General features: G+C 36.5%; 1 protein-coding gene across 2 annotated transcripts in view; it reads left to right on the top strand.

The window, feature by feature from the left end:
- The first annotated feature begins 5,100 nt into the window (after window positions 1-5,100).
- Window positions 5,101-22,326, top strand: part of TRPA1 (transient receptor potential cation channel subfamily A member 1) — a 53,605-nt gene continuing 36,379 nt past the window's right edge. Inside the window, exons 1-8 of one of the 2 annotated variants that reach the window (XM_017962106.3) lie at window positions 5,101-5,545; window positions 9,009-9,165; window positions 11,670-11,845; window positions 15,332-15,439; window positions 17,387-17,495; window positions 18,011-18,156; window positions 19,185-19,321; window positions 21,489-21,537. In XM_017962106.3, the coding sequence (XP_017817595.1) occupies window positions 5,435-5,545; window positions 9,009-9,165; window positions 11,670-11,845; window positions 15,332-15,439; window positions 17,387-17,495; window positions 18,011-18,156; window positions 19,185-19,321; window positions 21,489-21,537 (993 nt within the window). In that variant the 5' untranslated portion in view covers window positions 5,101-5,434. The remainder of the gene's footprint in view (window positions 5,546-9,008; window positions 9,166-11,669; window positions 11,846-15,331; window positions 15,440-17,386; window positions 17,496-18,010; window positions 18,157-19,184; window positions 19,322-21,488; window positions 21,538-22,326) is intronic. The other variant, XM_017962107.1, reaches the window with a different exon arrangement.

The raw sequence follows: 22,326 nt of genomic DNA, 5'->3' as shown, positions 1-22,326 counted from the left end.
GATTGTAAAGGAATTCTATGAACAACTCTGTGCCAACAAATACATAGGCAACTTAGATTAAATGGACAAACTTCTCAACAGATTGCCTAAATTTACTCAAGCAAAAATATTAAATCAAAATAGCTCTATAAAAGATAAAAATTGAATTAGTAATTAAGTATCTTACCAAAGGCCTGCAATGGTGAATTCTATTAATCCTTTAAAAAAAAATACCCATATTATACAAACTACTTCAGAAAATAGAAAACAACATTTTAAAACTTATTCAGGGAGGTCACTGTTATACTACTGATAGCAAAACTATAAAAAGATATCACAAAAAAAGGCAACTACAGATAAATATTCTTCTTGAGCCTAAACACAGAAATCTTTGACAAAATATTAGCAACCTGAATCCAGTAACATATGAAAAGGTTGGTTTAATATTAGAATATCTATTAATATAAAATAAGTGAGAAAAACACGTGATCATCTCAATAGTTGTAGAGACAGCATCAGACAAAATTCAACACCTACTCTTGATAAAAACAAAGAATAAAAATATTTTCCTCAACCTGATAGTAGGTATCTATGAAAATCCTACTTTAATGTAATATTTAATGTTGAAAGATATTGTTTTCCCCCTAAGATTGGGAAAAAGGTAAGGATATCCACTCTCTCCTCTTATATTCAACAATGTCCCAGAGCTTCTAATCAGTGATTGAGGTGGAAAAAAAATTAAAGGCATACATTTGCAAAAGGAAGAAGCAAACTGTCTTTATTAGCATTGTCTTGTATGTTTAAGATTCTAAAAAGTCCCTTACAAATCTAGTAGAATTAATAAGCAAAGTTAGTAATACTGTAGAAAACAGATCATTATGAAAATTCAATTGTATTTCTGTAAACAACAAATCATCTGATGGTAAAATTTAAAAAATCATTTCATGTAAAACAGTTTAAAACTAATAAAATCCTTAGGAATACATTTAACCAAAAATATGCATGAACTGTACATGGAGAACTACAAAGCACTGCTGAGAGAATCAAGACAGATCTATGTAAATTGAAAATACACCATGTTTATGGATCAGAAGACTCAATATTTTTAAAATGGCCCTTCTCACCAAATCTATCTATAGACTAAATGCAACAGGCATACCCAGAAACAATGCTTCATCAGTCATCGAGGCATCCTTCCATCTAGCCAAGCTGACACCTAACATTAACCATCATACTATCCATCTGACAAGAGATTATGAACCTGAATATATAAGTCAAGACCATGTGATATTGGCTTAAATATAGAGATATTAATCAATGGAAGAAGATAGGGGTCTAGAAACAAACTCTTATATTTGTAGTCAATTGATTTTTGACAATGGTTCGAAGGCAATTCTATGAGGGATGTATAGTTTTTTAACAACTAGTAACAGTTGTATATCCATATGCAATAAAATTGAACTTAGACCTCTATCCCACACCCTGAACAAAAATTAACTCAAAATTGATCTAGTTAAGAGCTAACACTTGTAGAAGAAAATACTGAAGAGAAGCTTTTTAATTTTACACTGGCAAAAGTTTCTATATAAGGCACCCAAAACACAATACAGGAAATTAACAAATTACACTTTTATTAAAATTAAGTTTTGTTTTCAAAAGGCACTATTAAGAAAATAAAGAGAAATAACAGATTCTGAAAAAAACTTTGCAAATTATCTGATTAAAGAGTTATATTTAGAATAAAGAACTCTTACAACTTAATATTAAGAAGACAACCCAATTTCAAAAGAGGCAAAAGAATTTAATAAACAGTTCATCAAGAAAATATATGAACGACTAATAAGACATGATAATATGGACAGTATTATTAGCCATTAGGGAAATGCTAAATTAAAGACTCAATGGTATATACCACTAGAATGACCATAATAAAAACGATTGACAATACTAACTTTTGTGAGGCTATGGAGTAAGTAGAATCCTCATACACTGCTGGAGGCCATATAAAATGGTACATCCACTTTGGAAGGCAATTTGGCAGTTTCATACAAAGCTAAACACATACTTGTCACATTACTCAGCAAGTCCACTACTAGATATCTATTTAAACAAGAGAAATAAAAATGTATGTCCACAGATTTGTATGAAAATGTTCATAGCAGCATTATTTATAATAGACCCAAACTGGAAATAATTCAAATGTCTACCAACTGGTAAATGGGTAAAGAAAATATGGTATATCCATACAATGGAATACTATTGAGCAATAAAAAGGAAGAAACTACTGATACATAGTACAATGTGGGTTAATCTCAAGTGCATTATACTAAGCAAAAGAAGCCAGATGCTAAAGATTACATAGTGTATGACTCCATGTATCTGAAATTTCTAGAAAAGGCTAAACTATAGAAACTATGCTCCAAAGACAGATTGAAGGTTGCTTAGGGGTCTGAGTGGGGGAGGGAATTACTACATCTGGGTCTAAGGAAACTTTTTGAATTGATGGAGATATTCTAAAACCGGATTACGTAGATAGTTGTATAACTGTATACATTTACACACAAATCATCACACTGTGCACTTTTCATGGGTGCATTTTATGGTTTTTTTCATAAAAGATGCTATTTTCCTTAGTATGTATATTGGGCCCCTTTTCATTAATAATATATCTGGATTAGTGACTTTAAAAATAAATATATTTATAATTAATTTATAAACAAAACATTTTTAAATTTAAGGAACAAAATAATTAAGGAGAATTTTGGTAATTTAGATTTTTTTCATAAAATGTTATTGAACAATATATGCATATAACTATATTTTCCCTGATAATTTAAATAAAATTATTTATTATTATTACTTTTCATTTTCTCGAATAAGGTCCTGTATGATGTCAAATTGTAATTTGATAATAAAAATTACCCTTCAGAAAATTTCTAGCAAGGTTTCTTTTCTCTAATAATTATCATTTTAAAAGTATAATTGATATAAAAAGCTTGCACATTATTGCTATTCATCAATAAACTTCAAATGAAATAAGATCCTGATTGTAAATAGCTAGCTACCATCTTGTTCCTGTCTACATTTTGCATTTTAAGATCAAGATTTGCAATTAATCTTGCAATTAGAGGAAGCTGCCCTGCCTGCCTATGAAAAATATATTTTTGATGGGTAGGAAATAATTTAACAATTAAGAAGAAATAGTCAAGGGAATTCCTGAGAGGTCTTAGGAAGACACTGCCTGAAAAATGCCTTAAATGAACAAGACCCTCGTAATATTTTTTAAAAATTAAACTATCTTTTAATCTCTTTGCTTTTATAAGCAGAAAGCAGGAAAATACTCATATTTATAATATTAACCATCTGTATTTTTCAGTGTTAAAGACAGAGAAGACAAATTAAAAAGAATACCTGCTTTGGGGAATGTCAATAGGGTAGAGAAGCAAGAATGCAGAAAGCATCATTCTGTGCTGGCAGCTGACCCCAGGGGATATTACAAAGGAGGGGTGCTGTTGGCCTGGAGCCAATCTTCTCCCAGAATTCCCCTCAACCGTCCATTGCTGGAGTTCCCTGAACTGGGCCACGCTGCCCCGCCCCCCCCGCCCCCCCGCAACCCCCCTCGCCCCCTGTCACTCGGGGCCAACAGGGTATCTGATGCTTGCTACCATGACATGCTCACTGCCCCAGCTTCCAAAATGACCACTTTGAACATCCTCTTTATTCCCTTTTTGCTTTAGTGACCCTTTCCAGCTAAGTGTTGTGAGAAAAGCTATCGATCAAAATAGTCAATGATAAAAAATAAAGTCTTAATATTCCTATGAGGCATTTCCATTTTAAAACATTAACCCGGTATATGGAAAATGTCAGGTAGACAGCAATGGCTCAATGAGTTATTCTTTGTACCCAACCCTTGGATTCTTTTCTTTATTGGTTTCTCCAAATGCATTACCTCCTTCAACTAAATCATAGCAAGCTGTGCAACTTATTCTTGTCTTACACACCCTGAACAGATGCTGGTGGGAAAAGAGTGCAAAGGTGAAGTCAAACACCTGTATCCTCCAGCAAGTTATACTCATGGACTCATGATGTGGTTAAGTTCAATATAATCCTTCCAAGGAATTCCACTCCAGGGGTGGAATTGATGGCAACCTGCCATATCCATTGGAAGTTTTGGGGGGACCTTTCATGGTTCCTCAACGTCATCATGTCCACTCTGCCTGGCCCTAAACTCAGCCCACCATAGCCCCTAGGTCAGACAGTCCACAAACCGTTACTGAAAGCACCTCTATGCCAGGTCCTGGATCCACGGGGGTCTTGTGCTAAGTGCTGGATATGAACAGGTGAATACGACAATCCAGGGCCTTCAGGAAGCACAGTCTGTCAAAGCAAAAGACTGTCAAAGCTACGTTCTGTCCTGTGCAAGGTATAATCAGCCTTAGAAAGAAGGTTTCTTGCTTTCTAGCCTTGTTAACTTGAACTTACCGCCAACAGTTTCAGAGGCTCCCTTCTCTGTACATAAAAGTAGAACCAGCCTCTTCGATTGAGAGGGAACACCTTTTATTCTACACAATTGACACTTAATGAAGAGCAGTCCTATAAATATAAGTCTCTCATACAAAGCTGGGGACAAACAAACTTGCACCAGTCAGCAGTGGCTTACGTTTAACCTGACCTTTTTATTAATCACCTTTAAACACCAAAGCGTGAGGGGGATCAATATTATTATCCACAGGAAACGAGACCTGATATTCACAGGGACTTAATCTAGTCCCTCAAACCAGCGCTAGGATTTAGCTATTTTCCCAAATGTTTGGAACGAGAAGTTTTGTTACAAACTTTATTTCCAAATCAAAGAGGCCCCCAGAAGAAGGTGCACGTGGTGGGAAAGACAGGTCCATACGATTTTAGTTAGAAAAAACTCCTGAAAACTAAAAATCTTTCCAATGTACACAGTCATTCTCTCTTCCTCTCTCTTTACCGCCCCCCCACTCCACCCACACACACTCACATACACGGCTGGGGGCAGGGCAAGGGGGCTCTTAGTGTGTTTATTGTAACAAATTCCCTGCATCCACCCCGACCTGACACGCTTACTCTGGGAGCGCGCTGCTGCAGCTGCAGGACAGCGGGACGGGCGAGTCACTTTGTCCCTGCAGAGGCGAGTCCAAGGCAGACGCGGCGCCGCCGCCCTCTTTGCGAAGGAGGTCTGGGTTTCTACCTCCTCTCCGCGCCCCGCCTGCTTCCTGCACTACAAAAGTAGCGCGGTACTCAGAACTCCTTCCAGAGGTTCTCCAGCGCTCCGGCGGAGGGACTTTTTCGCTGCCTGTGATTCGCAGCGCTGGAGAGCTCGAGCTCGCGCAGAACCCAGCGCCTGGCTGGCTAACAGCGCACTCTCGCCTCAGGTGCCCGCGCCCGTGGTGAGCAGCTGCACCAGGTGGCGTCCGGGGTGGGGTCAATGAAGCGCAGCCTGAGGAAGATGTGGCGCCCTGGAGAAAAGAAGGAGTCCCAGGGTGTTGTCTATGAGGATGTGCAGGACGACACCGACGATTGCAAGGAAACGCTTAAGGTACCCTAGGCGCTCGCGGGTCGGGAGGGGTTCCGACGTCCAGGCGGGGGTGGGCTGGAGGTTTCCTTGCGGGCACTTGGTTTGGAGAAAGCGTGGGGTGGCCGGGGGGTTGCAAGCTTTGGGATGTGTTCACAATCCAAGAGGAGACCCCACTAATGACGCGCCTACACAGCGCCTGCTTTATCAATTTTTTTTTTTCTTTTTTTGCTTGTTTGTCCAACCGAATTCTTGCTCCTGGACTGGCTACTGTAGTCCGGGGAAACCTACTCAAAAAGTACCTGTATCATCTGGCACAAGATTGGGCAGCTGCCTAAAATCAGGACAATTTGGAATGTGTGCCGTTTCACTTGGACCTTTCCGTAGATTTTATTTAGAACCAAACAGCCGAATGACTGTATCTGGTAGTCGCTGTTTAACTATTTAAGAGTTTTGGGGGTTGACAAGCCTTCTGCTCTAACAGAGTGAAACAGAGAAACCTATTATCTGCACATAAAGCGTTGCAGAACATGTGCCCAATAAAACAGAGGCAGGAGTGGCAAATTCCTTCTCCAGCGGGTAGGAGCTTCAGGAAACGCTGTGGAGGAGGTGACCTTTTGAAGACAGGTGGGTGGCCTGGGGCTCTAGGATGGGCACTTATATTACCTGTGCAGTTCTCGGACCTGAAGGCAGCACTAGCTACTACCTGATGGCATAGTCTAAGGGATAAAGGCTGTTGGGTGCTCAGAGTCCACCACTGGATTTCATCAGATTGTCAGCAGGAGAAAGGGGCTCTTTTAAAAGGTTGAGACATTATTAAAAAGGTCTCTCCAAACCCTCATCACAAATCTCTTTCGACAGTTAGACCATGTTAACAGTTTCTTATGTATATTCCAGGTTAAAAAAAAATGCTTACACAAAACCACACATGCTAATAGATCTTGTTTTATTTGCAAAGTTATGAACTCACAGATTTCCACTCTGATTTACTCACAAAATGTATTTTAGAATACATTTCAAATCGGCACTTGTAGATTTACCTCATGTTTTTACCAGCTTCTTAATATTCCACTGTATGAATAGATCATGATTTATTTAACCAGTCTTGCACTAATGGACACTTAGGCTGTTTTGTATGTAACAAAATAGCTTTGTTTTGCTATTACACATGTGACAGAGTATGTCTGTGAGTGTAGCTGTGACTTCTCTGTCTGTCCCTTGGTACTTTTATGGATATCTCTGTATGTTAAAGTCCTAGCAGGGTCAAGAGGTACTACAGCTTTAATTTTGGTAGAAATTGACAAATTGCTGTCTAAACAGGTTGCAGGAATTTGCACTATTGCCAATTGTGTGTGTAAGTCAGGCATGTATAGTTAATCACACACACCAAGTAGCCAGGCCTCCCAAGGTGAGTCTGTTGACATGTCCAGTTTGGCCACAGACATTTTTTGTACTTCTTAATGTTAGCATGATAACTGTGGCCTTTTGGCTTACTCCAGAGAACTGAGTCATGAATAGATTTCAACCACTGGAATAGTATCTTTACAATTAATATGGTACAGGAAGAAATTTTAAATTTCTAAAATCACCCATGTGGTTTTATTTTCTAGAGATATTTGCTGAAGAATTTCTTAGCAGCGAGTCTCAAAATTATTTGTCTTCATGTTTCTAATTGTCTTTATTTAGATTTATCGCCTACATAGAGCAACTTATATTTTTAAAGCCTTTTAGAAGCTACATTAGTTTGTAGATGGAGAGATTATATATTTTATTTCATTAGCTGTAGTAGTTCCATATCATTTTGTAAAAATCTCAGTAGTTGTACTCATTACAAAGAAACATATATAATACTGTAAAGGGCTTTTTGAACTCTAGAGGGTTTTTGGTGGTTTCCAAATTTACAAGAAAAGCTGTATAACATATTTTCTCCAGCACATACACAGTATCTCAGGAACACTAACAAAACTGATGGATCACAGAAAACTTACAAGGTGAGAAATGTGGACAAAGAACCACTGGACTGATGCTTTTAGCCTTTTCCAATTATTTTCTTTCAAGATAGTGAATACTTTAGCATTTGACCTTCCAATTGTTATCTCTCACCTTAGTTTCCAACTTTTTGGCCACATTGCTACTTATATGTATTTCATTAAAGCAACCTAAAAAAGATGTATTTGATATCTCTGTTTTAAAGCGTTTAGTTAGAATTAGGTTATCTAAAAGTGATCTAGTCTATTATGTTCTGAATCTAATCATACAGTTCAGATTCCAAAGGAATCTGAAGTGACCCTGTGACAACGTGAAACTACATTAAATGAATATATATTTTGTCTAAATGACATCCTTGGCTTACTTTCAGAACTTTAAGAAATCTTTTCAAAGCCTGACAATATGTCAGGTAGTGATTGAGAAGATCTAGTACATCTGATATGCTCATGTAAAGTATTTAGATGCTGTTTTGTCATTGTGAATTCAGTAGTACCTTGTGAGCATCTGAACCTAGTACTCCCTCTAAGGAGTGTGGAATTGGGTTTGTGTTGACAGCACATCGCTGAACAGACATCCTAAACTGCTTTTTCTGGCACTAGGGAGTGGGCAGCATAATCCCTTTATTATGCAAAGAGCATATCAAATTCAAGTACCAAAATGCTTCCAAATAGATTTAGGTCAACACTTTCTTTGATAGGATAAGGCATGGAAAAAGTCCCTATTTCTGCAAGAAGCCCATTTTAAATTTATTACTGAATATGTGTAAATTTGGAAGTGGTTGGATGCTTATTGTCATATCCTGTAGTCACTAAAGTTATATGTAGCTTATATGGAATTGAATTTTTTTAGTTAAAAAGTAACACATCTCAATTTAAGAGACTACCATAGAAAAGTGATTTGTTAGGTACTATTCTGTAATAACAGAAGCAAAAACTAAAGTTCAAACATTTAAGAAATTAAGTTTTATTATTCCAAACTAACATTTGCTGAATAAATCCTAATATTCTAAATCTTTTCTTAGTTATATTAAAGATACATTAAATACCTTAATACTTCATTTTCATTGATAGCTTTTCTTTTCAGTAGTGAGAAATGCTCTAGTTATCCTTAAAATAAAAAACTGGAGTTTGGACATATATTATGTGGCATATGTGACTAGTTATGGTCAAAGGTAGAATTAAAGCAAGTATCGGAATCATTTGTTTGGGGAAGATTTCTGCATTTCCTTCACAACGAGGAAGAAAGGCCTTTATTTCTAAGCATATATGAATGAGTTCAGTATTAAAAAATTTATTTCATATATTGATCAATCTTGGGGCATTTTCTCAAACCTTCTTTGTGTATGTAAACATTTTGTATATTTCAAGAAAAATATTTACCTCATTATAAGCATGATAGATAGTTTTGGATAATAATAAGTTCTTTCAGGCTATAAAATGGTTATAGCTATAAATTTTGCATATGCTTGTTTGGTGTAACGGTGTTTAAATACCTCTAGGTGGTTTTTGAAGGAAGTGCATATGGATTACAAAATTGTAATAAACAAAAGAAATTAAAAAGATGTGATGATATGGACACCTTCTTCTTGCATTATGCCTCAGCAGAAGGCCAAATTGAGCTAATGGAGAAGATCACCAGAGATTCCTCTTTGGAAGGTAACAAAATATTACAATGCATCTTCCGGAAATCATTCATCCCATTCAATTCACTAGAAAGAATGGAATGAAGTGATTTTTAAGGGCAATTAGTGCCAGTTATAAAGAGCCTATATATTTCACTTAGAATTGTGAGTTTTCCTACACACCAGGACTCCTCAACTTCTACTGAAATATAGCTAAGCATATTGCAGAGATCTAGGACACCCCACAACAAGCACAGACTTTATTTGAGTTTTTAGATAGATTGTAAGAATGCATGTACATTTTATATACTCTTTTATACTATTTCCATTGAGGTTATTTTACATTTAAATTATCATCATTAAATAAAATTGACACCTCAAGAAGGTGTACCATACTCCTACAGTGATGTTTTCCAGGTGCCAGCCTTGCACATTCTGCCTTGTTTAAGAAATTCAACTGCAGACAATGAAGGAGGTGGATACCACAGAGATGAAGGCAGTGAAGTGGTATGATAAGACCTTTGCTATATAAGATAATTCTGTCAATGTTGTGGAAGATGGATTAGAAGTGGAAGCCAAACTAAAAAGCTATTTTGATAGTAAAGAGGGAATAAGAGTTCACCAGGGTTGTGAGACTACAAAAAGGAGACAGGGAGAGGTTCAAGAGATATTGGAGTGTAAAGTCAATAGTGCTCGACAGCAGAGTAAATGGGAAGAGAAAGAGGCAGGGAGTTAGAACTGACTTTGAAATTCTTAAATTTAGGAGATTAGGCTAATAACATAATCATCCCCCAAAAGGAGGAAGATGAGAAAACAGAAAGGAAGTGAATGCGAAGGTGTGAGATTTGGTCACAGTGAGTTTGAAAGGTCCAGGGGACATCCACTTGGAAATATCCAGCACACAACAGAAATGCAGAAGGAAAGGGGCTGCCCTACAGGAGCATGATTGCATAGGAAGTCGCTGAGACAGTGGAAATGTGTGAAAATCCTTTAGGGGATCACAAAACTGCTAGCAAAGGTAGCTAAGAGTAGAGTACCAACATCAAGAGACAGATGGCAGAGCAAAAGCCAGAAAAAGATGAAGATAGTGAAAATACACATGTGGTGGGCAAAGTTACTGGAATAGAAGAGTTAGAAGGAGCCCTTGCCACAAAGAGATCAAGTATGAAGGAGATCAAGATAAAGCCCCTACATTAGAAGGCCCCAGTGACCTCTATAAAAATAAAAATGATTTCTGAAAAGTGATGAGGATAAAAGCCAAATTCAAGTTATTTAATTAGTGAATGGGAGTTTGTAAGTATAGATCCCTGTTTAAGTTTGGTGCCAAATGGAATGATGAATGGAGTGATTCTTCTTGATCAGACAGAACGGTCAAGAGACGTGTGTGTGTGTGTGTGTGTGTGTGTGTGTGTGTGTGTTATTTAGAATGAAACACTTAGATGAATGAAAGGAAATGGCGGAGAGACACATTTTAAAAAGGAGAGAAACAGAAAACATGGCTGTATGGTTCCAAGTACCATGTATCATAGATAGTCCCCAAATCATATTTTTGAGCAAATACTTTTTCTCCTTTTCTGGACATAAAGATATACTGCCACCAATTTACAAGGTTGATAAAGCAGTCAGCCATGTCTATTTTAGAATAGCTATAGGACTTTGCAGGATGAAAGGACATATTACTTATATGCTGAGCTCATGGGGTACATAGTGCCATATATCCTATCGTAGAAATACATGGAAACCACTTGTGGCATCAGGGTCTGAAGCTCAAATTCTAGTCTTGTGGCTTATTAGTGGTGTGTTGTTTTTCTCATTAACGTTTTTTGAACCATTCCTACAGGCCAGGCACTCGGCTGTGATCTTTAAAGACATGATTTAATATTATTGTCCCAGTAACATTGCAACATCACAGAGTCTCTCTGTCTCTGTCTCTGTCTCTGTCTCTGTCTCTCTCTCTCTCTCTCTCTCTCATTCTCTTTCTCTCTGCCTCTCTCTCTCCTCCTGTGTGTGTGTGTAGGTATATGAATATATGCTTTTTCAATTTTTTTTTTTTTTTTTTTACTAAGCTCTGTGATGTTGGCAAGACTTTTAACTTCTCTGGATCTCAACATCTTCCTCCTTCTGAACATTTGTCATGGTGTTACTTTGCAGGTTATTGGAGGCTTGAATGAAATAATGGTCATGTGAACTTAGCAGAGTGCCTGGGACATGGTTCTTGCTTTTATATAATCCTAATATCTTATTATAATCCCAAAACTCATATAGATAAAAACATGTAGCAATAGGAGGATCTATTTCTTATTAATGCTACCCATAGAAATTTCACTCAATTGATAAAGTCAGTCTCGTGCTACTATATATTCCCACTAGGTGCCCATTAAATGTTTCATTAGAACTGAAGCTGTGTTTTTAGTTTCCATTGAAAGATGCAGCTGATGTCAGTTGCACTTGGCACTGCGTTTGGAGTGGATAGGCACTCAAGAGGTGTTGAATATAGTCTAAACAAAATTTAATCCACATTTTGGTTTCTTTTTCTAGTGCTGAATGAAATGGATGATTATGGAAATACCCCTCTGCATTGTGCTGTAGAAAAAAACCAAATCGAAAGTGTTAAGTTTCTTCTCAGCAGAGGAGCAAACCCAAACCTCCGAAACTTCAACATGATGGCGCCCCTCCACTTAGCTGTGCAGGGCACGCACAACGAGGTGATGAAGGTAAGGCTACTGGCCGGCTCCAATGGACCTGACTGGCAGCACAGGTGCTGGGACCCAGATCCAGCTCTCTCTGCCTGCACCAGGATGAGCACCTTCTAAGCTTCCATGGCAAACAAAATGTAATTATTACATTTGCTTTTCTTCTCAGTAACTAATGATGATGATTAGTTCTGACTTTATTGAATAGTTCTTATTCACCAGGCATTTTCGTAAGAGCTTTATGTGTGTTTGTTTATTAAATTCTCATCTAAGCAAACCCACTATGAAGTAATTCTACTAGAATTCTTATTTCATAGCTGAGTACACTGAGGTGCCAAAAGAATTTGAATAACTTGCCTAACGTCACACCACAAGTAAAACTGCAAGACCAAGGAAGTTTGTTTTCATCTTTATATTTTCAGGTTTAGGCTTCATTACTTTTACCTGACTGTTTTAATGATTAAAAGGAGGAAGGTAATGAGAGACTCAGTGAAAACAGAAAACATAATTATGATTCGCTATTTTTATTAGAATGGATGGCCTGTCAGACAGATTAGTTAGCCGAAGACATAAGGATACCACTGGGAAACATCTTACTGGTTTTCAAGGTGTAAGAGTAAGTTCAGTCAAATAGAGGAAACCCTGGAAAAATGCTAAAGGGTAAGAATTAGGCCATGGTTTGGAAACTACATCTCAGAGTCTCTCAAACACCCTAGAACACAAACATGCTTAAAGGATGAAGAATGAAATTTACAAATGGAGCATGTTCCAGAAATTCATTTCTAAGGTAGGCTATTTGGAACTTATAAAAAGTTTTCTGGTAGAAACAATATCCAAAGAGTTCCATGAGTTTCAGGCTCCGTTTAGCCCAGAAAACTTTCAGCCCTCTGAAACTTTGGCTCCTTTAAGTCTGGCATAAAAGGTGGGAGAGAGCCACTTTCTGCTCTTCTACTGTACCTTGTATGTGGCTCTATTAAAATTCTTAACATGTGATATTGGAATCAAATGTTCATGTGCTTTTCTTACCAACTGGCTAATTATCCTTGAGGGAGGAGCTGTGTCTTACTAATTCAAGTGTCTCTTATTCCTCAGCACTGTGCTGGTAAATGATGGCTGTTGAATGAATGAATGAATGAATGAATGAATGAGTAAACGGGAGTTCTGACTGACTGAGAAGGGGAGATCGGAAGTCTCAGTACCTATGAGATGGGTCAGGGTGGCTCCCTAAAGAGGTTACTAGAAAGTCCTCTGGCAACAAGCTGTTATTTTTTATTCATTATTCATTATTCATGAGTCAAGTGCTGTTTCTATATCATCTGGGTTGGGTCACTAGTGACTGCAGGGACTCCCGCAGAGATATCAAATATTTCCTCATGGAGCTCTTGCTCCCTCTGAAGGCTCTTTTCAAGAACACATGCCTATTAACTTAATTAATATTGGCCCTGAAAGTGTGGTTTGGGAATTGAAGGCAGGTAACTTTTGAAAGACTGTTGTTAATGAGAGAGCAGAAATCTCCAGACCAACAAATACAGAAAGGTAGGTATCACATAGAAATAGAAAATAAAGCTCCTAACTGATTCGTAAACTTTGTTATGGACATAAAACAAATTTTCCTGGTGACACAAGAACAAGCAGAAAAATTGAGTTCTAAGTAAAACTGACTCTCCTTTACTTGGTCTTACCAACTACAACTATGTGTAAAAATATTTTCAGACTCCTCTGGCTCACCAGAGATGACAAGAATAGAAGGAGGAGAAGGTGTTTTGGAATGTCTCCCCTCATGCTTGCAAACAGCAATCCTCTCTACCTGCCTCTCCCAGTTATGCCCATGGTTCAGCCTGTACTCACCCAGCCCTTGCCAGTTTAGAAGCTGCTCTATGGACTGCTGCACTGACCTTCCCTGAAACCTTCCTCTGCTGCCTATAATAGTTGTAAAGTAAAAAACTGTCATCCACGCATCACTTCAAGTTCTTGCACAATGATTTATGGTATGCATAATATTCCCTGGGACACATTGGCCTGGGGATTAGGGGGTGGTTTTGTTTCTCAGTGGCCTGCAGGCCTTAGTCCTTGGGGCTTTACTTCCAAGTATCCAGTTGTTTGACCCTTCCATGAGGCTTTCCAGATTCTCAACAAAGGGACCTGTGGAGAGCTCACCTCCGAACCTTCCAGACCTGCCTGGTCATGACTGAATTTGAAGTAGCTGCACAGTTTAGTTGCTCTCTCTGGGATCCCTGCCACATATAATTTAACACAGCTATACATTTATGATCTGTGATTCTAAGAGGGCAAAGAGAGAAAACCCTCTTCTTGTAGACTTTGGTGGGCTATTTTCTATATGAATCTAGAGCTGCTTAAGAACAGAATGCGATGGTGCCTAAAGTCCATGGAAGGAATCTTATGTTCTCATTTCCCTTACTCTGTCAATCATTTCTCCACATATTCTTCTGTACTAAAATCTGAGTTTAATTTTCTTTTATGAGCAGAGCTAATTAATAAATCCAATTTATTTGCTGACACTCACAAGGGATATATTCTGTTAACAAGAGGCTCTGGTAGGAGGTTGCATACTTTTTTCAAAGAAGTGAAGGTTTTTAAGAAACAGCTTATTTAATAAATTCTTGTAACATTATTTAATTATAAGGACATGTCATCATTTATCATAGTCTTTCTGCAAGACGAAAAGCCTCTAGTAGGCCAATTCAAGATGTGATAAGACATTTATATGAGATAATTTTGTTACATTGAATATAAAAGAAAGACTAGTCAAAGATCTATAGACACTTGGGCAGTAATCAGATGGCAGTCAGTCAGGTGAGGAGGTAACAGGTCTTCAATGAAATTTCATCAGAAAAATTACTTGACCATTTTATCAGGATGCTAATTTCTTACATTGTAGAGAAAGTTTCCATTCCAGGACAAGTTTGAATTAATTGGGTTATGCCACACAAAACTCTGTTTTCTTTACTAAAGAGAATAGAGTTTCCACTGACATTTCCTAAAATTCTTGCAATCCAGGTAAAAGAAAAATAACTGGAAGAGAAAAAAAAAATCCCTTCCTGCCTTTCTCCCTCCCTCCTTCTTTCTCTCTGTTTTACTCTCTTCCTTCTTCCCTACCTCTCTTCCCCTCCACCAAGAACACATTCTGATGGCTCCACACATTTATTTTCCTGAAAATATTAGTTAACATAATTTCACTTAATACAAGTTGGAAGTATTAAGTGAAGCTATGATAACTAGTATCTATAATTCTTATTTTATTTACAATTCCAGAACTCAGTATTGCCTTGATTGTTGTGACATTGAAATCATGATTATTTCATCTAATGGGGAAATTAATTAGTACCCACAATGTGCAAGATTTTGTGCCAGATTGTGTGAGAGAAGGATGAATAAAAGATAAACAGACATGGTCACTGGCATTTGAAAACTGAAACTCTACTGGAAGGCAAGTACCTTATTTGGAAATTTGCAAGAATTTTGACAATTATTCCCCCCTTTTTGCAGGTCTTGCTTGAACATAGAACTATTGATATTAATTTGGAAGGAGAAAATGGAAACACAGCTGTGATCATTGCGTGCACCACAAATAATAGTGAAGCACTGCAGATTTTGGTTTGTATATTTGTCATATCTTTCTGCTTTCTTTATCTTTTCATGAATACAACATGGATTATTATTATTTATAAAAGCTCTTAAGTTTTTCTCCTTAGAAAAATATAAAATACAAAAACTAGGTCAGAATAAAGTTGTTCTATGTGTTTTTGTGTATGTACTCCCCCCTTAAGAGGATCTGATATTGCTTATAGAAGACTAATAGTAAAGCAGTAAAGAAAATTATGAGAAAATCAAAGTGAAAAGAAAATATAGGCAGGAAAAGTTGAGATGAAGCTGGTGGTCAGGCTAGAATGCAAAATACAAAGTATAATGGCCTGAATGTTATAAAGATGGATCAAATGTATGATTATGAGCTTCTGAATAGTCAAAGGAAAGATGAATATAGTCAGTTGCAGACTTATTTGGCCCATAAGAGAAAAATCAAAGGAAACACAGCTCCCATGACCTGAAGACACTGTCACTGGGTCTCAAAACAGAGCCCTGTGTGATGTAATGGCAAAGGTTCTTAGCCACAGGCCTGAGAGTAGAGCCAGCCTTCTCTCTGGTGAGGCTTCCTGGCATGGTCCAGTGAAACGATGGAGATGCTTGTCTACATGACTTCCTCCTGCTTCTGGCAGTGCTCCATCTGAGTGTGCTGTTAGAACGCCGGCAAATAGACTATTTTCAAATATTCCTCAGTTACTTGCATGTTATCCAGGCCAGCATCTGTATTTTCACCACTTGATTTTACCTCTTCACAATCTCAGAGAATAAGAAAATACAATTAAATAATTTAAAACTATTTACCTAATGTTTAAATGTGCCATACAAATATGTTTTAGCACCTTTACTAGATGGACTTAGAAACAGGTACATACTCTAAGCTGTCATGATTGGACCACAAAGAGAATAAATGATGAAGAAAATAAAAATAAGTAACACTCAAACCAAGAATTGAGGAAAAGAGCCTTAAATTAACCAAAACAGAATTGGAATAAATAAATAGTATTGTTGAAAATACTGCAGAAAACAATATATTTTTAAAGTCTGGCTTCCTTGCAAGTCTAATTTATGTGTATACTGTGTGATAATAATTGTTCAAAAAAGCTTTTACTTAATAATATTCTTTAATAATATGATTTTACAAAGTGCATCTTCAATTTCTGGACTGTCTCCATATAGATATATATATATAATTTTATATTTATATTATATATTATATATAGATATATTATATATTTATATATAAATATATATATATATATATAAAATTTCTGGACTATGTTGTATAAAGTAAACTGATACTACCTCTAAAAGCTGAGATTACAGGTGGTATTGGCTTCTTCACACTTTTATACTTTTTCAAAATCATTTTTTGTAGTAATTAGAGGTATTTAAAACTGAAGGCTAATGATTTACAAAAAATGGTAGTTTAAAATGATTGGATCACATAAAAAGGTAATATAACATTCAGTTCTTCTAACATCTTTTTACTTAAGAAACGTCATTAGTGAAAATATTTGATTATGGCTTAACAAGAGTAGTGGCACATTCATTTATTAATTTTGCATAAAGGGAAAAGAATCTAGGAAATGTCACTTTATTTGCATAAGAAACTGAAAATGGTCATGGAAGTCATGATAATGTCTTCAAAAATCTCTTTAATCCCATTGAAAAATGTGTTGACTTTATTGCTGGGGTATCAAGATTGATATTGTTGTGTCTACATTGTTACTTCTTTGGAAGATATAAAATATCTCTATTTCAGAATCTTAGTCTACTTCAAAATTACCTTCTTGCCTAGATTTCATAACATATGAAGCTCTCTGTGTACTTTTACATAGACATATAGTAGTAAAATGATATGGGAGAGGCACGTAAATTCTCTTCTTAAATGGTACACAAATAGACCCTTGTGATTTGGGGTTTAACTGGTGTCATTTTTCATTCTGTCTTTTCTTCCAGCTTAACAAAGGAGCTAAGCCATGTAAATCAAATAAATGGGGATGTTTCCCTATTCACCAAGCTGCATTTTCAGGTTCCAAAGAATGCATGGAAATAATACTAAGGTTTGGTGAGTTGAGGCTTTTTCTATGTTATATACTATAAATAAGTCTATTTTGGTGGATGCTATTAATTTGATTTTTTTTTCTTTTGAGATGGAGTCTTACTTTGTCGCCCAGGCTGGAGTGCAGTGGTGTGATCTTGGCTCACTGCAACTTCATCCTTCCAAGTTCAAGTGATTCTCCTGCCTCAGCCCCCTGAGTAGCGGGACTATAGTTACATGCCACCATGCCCAGCTAATTTTTTGTATTTTTAGTAGGGATGGGGTTTCACCATGTTATCCAGGCTGATCCCGATCTCCTGACCTCGTGATCCTCCCACTATGGCTTCCCAAAGTGCTGGGATTACAGGCGTGAGCCACCGCACCCAGCCTAATTTGAAAAATATTTAACAGAATTAAACACAAGCTTTTATGTGTCTCAGTGCCCTTTCTTTGTTTTATGCTTTGTTCATTTTTTAAAATAAAAACCCTCCCTATTATTTATTTTATATACTTGTTATGTTGAATGTTATTTTCTTCTAAAGGTGAAGAGCATGGGTACAGTAGACAGTTGCACATTAACTTTGTGAATAATGGGAAAGCCAGCCCTCTCCACTTGGCTGTGCAAAATGGTGACTTGGAAATGATCAAAATGTGCCTGGACAATGGCGCACAAATAGACCCAGTGGAGGTAACTCTTCATATTCTATACGACACTTTTATCTTAGAGTTGTCATAAGCATGTAAAATACTTTATAGCTCTTTTACAGTTAATTTAGATTGAAATGCATACAAGAAATACATATTTCCTTCTGCTTTTGAAGAAGCAGAACAAGAGAATACCCCAAGTTTCAATCTGTGTAAAAAATTTTGAGTGCTCCCCAAAACAATTGCAGACACAAATATAGATACAACAAAGAATATTTATCTAGTGCAGTTGCCATTAAAAGAAGTTAAGGCCTACCCTCAGAAGACGATAATGTTCAGCCAGGAACATTAAAGCCCAATCATGAATGTATTTGGTGTTAGTTCTACTCAGAAGAGTTATCATTTTTAAATTAAGGACCACTTAACTAATTTCTAAAAATATGTATGTGAAAGTGTTGACTGTATTTGGGAGCTGAGCTTATGTCAGGCATCTCTGACCAGAAGTGGAGAGTTCTGGCCCTTTCTCCTTCAATGTCTGAGTTTTGAGTGGCAACAAGCTCCCCTCCCAAAGGCCTGTATTTCATGTAGGAAGAGAAGATTGGATGTTAATCTCATGTGGCTTCTGGAAACCTCATAAAAACTCAGAAAAGCTAACACTGCCTTTCACTCTTTCTATATTGTCCCTTCAGTATAGAAATGAAGAGCTGCCAATGGTGGTATGGGGTCTGAAGTCACTTCAGACACTGAATGCTTACAGCAATGATTGGGACATTGTTCTCATGTTCCCTGGGGGGAAAGAATGGCACCCAGACAATGATGGTGGAAGTATATGCCAAGAGCTGTTGTATTAGAAGGAAGCACAATTGTCAGCTACCATTTGTTTATGGATGCTTTTCTTTGCAGGTCCATAAAATCAAGGAATATCTATCACATTTCAGATGATCAATGGTGATCAGTCTGATAGATATTCCTTGATTCTATGAATCTGTGAAGAAAAAGCTCATGCCAAATATAAGTTATATTCTTACATTGAGATTTAAACATTGATTCTAGTATTAAAATCCTTTACAGAAGGGAAGGTGCACAGCCATTCATTTTGCTGCCACCCAGGGAGCCACTGAGATTGTTAAATTGATGATATCGTCCTATTCTGGTAGCGTGGATATTGTTAACACAACCGATGGAAGTCATGAGACCATGCTTCACAGGCAAGTTTCCTACCTATCATTCTGTATACCGATTTTCCATCTTCATGCGTGAAATTAGACATTGCAAGGAGCAGTTAGCACTAATGCAAGCAAAGATTTTGTGATTCAAAGGAAAAAGGCAAAGATAGCAAAGACCCTGTGGATCAACTGGAATCGCATATATTCCTTGGGAATGGGAGTAGAATGTTAAAGAAATTTCACAAAATAAAATCACCTGTGGCATATTCTGATTCAAGTCCAGCGGATATAGGCTCAAGATTAATTTTCTGTGTGCTAAAGAAGTCTACATACACGGTGTTCCAAGTCATTTCTAATCTGTTCCAATTTCTCATATTTATGTTATCCCCATTTTTAGTGATAAAAATGGAGTAGATACATATGGATGTGTTACCCCCACGCTAATCCCTCCTGCTCACCAACAATTATAGATAAGTGGTTTCAAAAGATACAGTTTTAGGAAACTATAACCAAATTTCCAAAAACAATAAAAAATTTATTTGAAGTTTAGCAGAAATACACATCAGGCAAAGTGTATTAAACCATAGGCTTACTTGTAGACTGGAAATTCAATTCTTTTGGAAAGACGAGTATCAGGTGCTACCCATGTGAGTGAAAGAGGTATCTAAGATAAGCCTTCACTCTCTAGGTCTCTTACACACACACACACACAGAGCTGCCAATATATTTTCAATAGGCAATTGGACCTGGAATTCTACAATATCTCTTAGAAAAAAAAAAAAAGAAACTCTAGCTACCAATATAAGATCTGTTTCTAATAAATGTACACAGCAAAACCACCAGGCACAATAGGATATGTGTGAATAGAAAGGAACTCCACTTAGGATGAATTTTCAACCTAAAGTTTTATAGCATAAAACTAGTAAAAATCTACACATTTGACCAAAGACCAATTTTTTCCCAAGAAAATAGAAATAATAGGGCATTCCAAAAAGAATTTTAAAATGAAGATATTTGAGACCTTCAAAAATTTAAAGGAATAATCATTTACATAAAACTAAATATATGAAGATAACATAAGATTGTGAAAAACAGATTGTCATATTTGAATCCAGGATTGGTGATATGAAAACGATTCAGTAAGAAAGAAGTTTTAAAAAGCCATTGAAATAAAATGAAAACTCAATAGATAGACTAACCTCTAGACCAGAAATTCTCAAGCTGTTGTACATTAGAATCATGTGGGTAGCTCACAAAATCCCAGTGCCAATTTATAACCTAGAATATATCAAAATATTTAAGATGAGTCTCAGGAATTAAAGAAAAAAATTCTTTGTTTCCAATGTTTCACCAATTTACAAACCCAATGATTTGGTTATTGTTAAAATGTATCTTTAGAACACAACCTTAATATATTAATACGCATAATGATAAATTATCTTAGGAAAATGGAGTCTTAATGTTAGAATTTGTTCCCTTGTAATTACTAAATATAATTAATATATTTTAAATATAATGGAACCTCTTGTCAATCAAATTAACAAACTGATTCTGAAATTTATGTATGAAAGGCCAAAAATAGCTGAGAGACCTGGAAACAAAGATATGAGATTTGCGATAGGAAACACAAAGCTTTGAATCATTAGTGTTAACATTTGTTATGGTATTGCTTATGACTGCCTGTGAGATGATATCAGAATGTTTTCAATTCTCTCCACAATTATTTTTGGCTTTATAAAAACTCAGAAAAACTAACACTGCCTTTTAACTTTTGCCAAAGAGAAACCCCCCAAAGAGGGGCTTTTGAACCCTGCAAGTGAATTTGAGGCACACGTTACATGTAGCTTTTGCTATTCCCCATGATTATAGCAGTACCAGCGATTTCCTTGTCTTTTCTATCTTGGGACAGATGTTACCACTCACTTCAGAACATCTTTATGGTGATTTTTCAGGATAAAATAGGTTTCTTAAAGGATGAGGAAGAAAATATTATGATGTATTTGGTGTTCTCCTATTATTATTACTTTGAAAATGCTACCCTAATCAGAATCAAATTATAAATTTTGAAAGCTTACTAATTCTCTTACAGTCTATCATGTTATTTTATGATTAGTTAAATTCACTTTCCAAATATAGTAGCTTTATTAAATACATTTGTATTTACGTCAATAGTACTTTAATTATAATGTTTATAATTCTATTTTTTCAGAGCTTCATTATTTGATCACCATGAACTAGCAGACTATTTAATTTCAGTGGTAACTATTCCTTTTACTGGTTTATTTTTATTACTGTTTATAATGGAAGAAATCATATAATTACATAATATAGATTTTCAAAAATGAATCAAATTTTAATTTCTTGCTTATCAGCAAAAACAGTGTACAAAAGGATGATTGACATACTTGGAAGCAGAGTATATTGTGTGTGAATATGTAATGGCCAAACATTACTGTGAACTTAGAAGTGTCAAAGTGTAATTTGGATATCCATATCAGTGTTTTTAGTGCAGGAAGTTGGCAGGTACATTGCAAGGAAAGCTGTTCCCATGGCCTGTAAGAGGGTCTTACAGGAGTGTGAGCTTGGGCGGTGACCCTTCTTCAGCCTGGTGGCTTTAAGGTGGAGGCAGGACAGGCAGCACAGGGGGAAGCTCCTACCCCAGCTGCCTCAGTGCCACCTTTAAAAACTGAGGAGTTGAAAAATATTGTCAAAGATTTATTACAAGTGAAAGCATGAAGCATGGGATCTTTTTCATTCTGGGAGGTGGAATCACTCAGCTTTTGAGTTGAATTTTAATAAGCCCTTTATACGGATGAATGTATGGTGAATTTACATAAGCTGCACCATATCAGCAATGACAGATTTCCATTTGTAGTATTGAACATGTGTGTGTTGTCAATCATAACTTTTGAAATTACGACAATTACACAGAAGAGTCCTGGGGAGACTCATTATATGCCATAAACTATGTGTTATATGCCATAAACCATAAATGATAGTTATGCATGATTTCCTGCAAAGGCTGCCATCTTTTCACCAGGCAAGAG

Source organism: Papio anubis, chromosome 8 (assembly GCF_008728515.1).
Source record: "Papio anubis isolate 15944 chromosome 8, Panubis1.0, whole genome shotgun sequence".
Taxonomy (NCBI): Eukaryota; Metazoa; Chordata; class Mammalia; order Primates; family Cercopithecidae; genus Papio; species Papio anubis.
The sequence above is the reverse complement of the archived record's forward strand: the minus strand, read 5'-3'. Positions and strand labels throughout refer to the sequence as shown.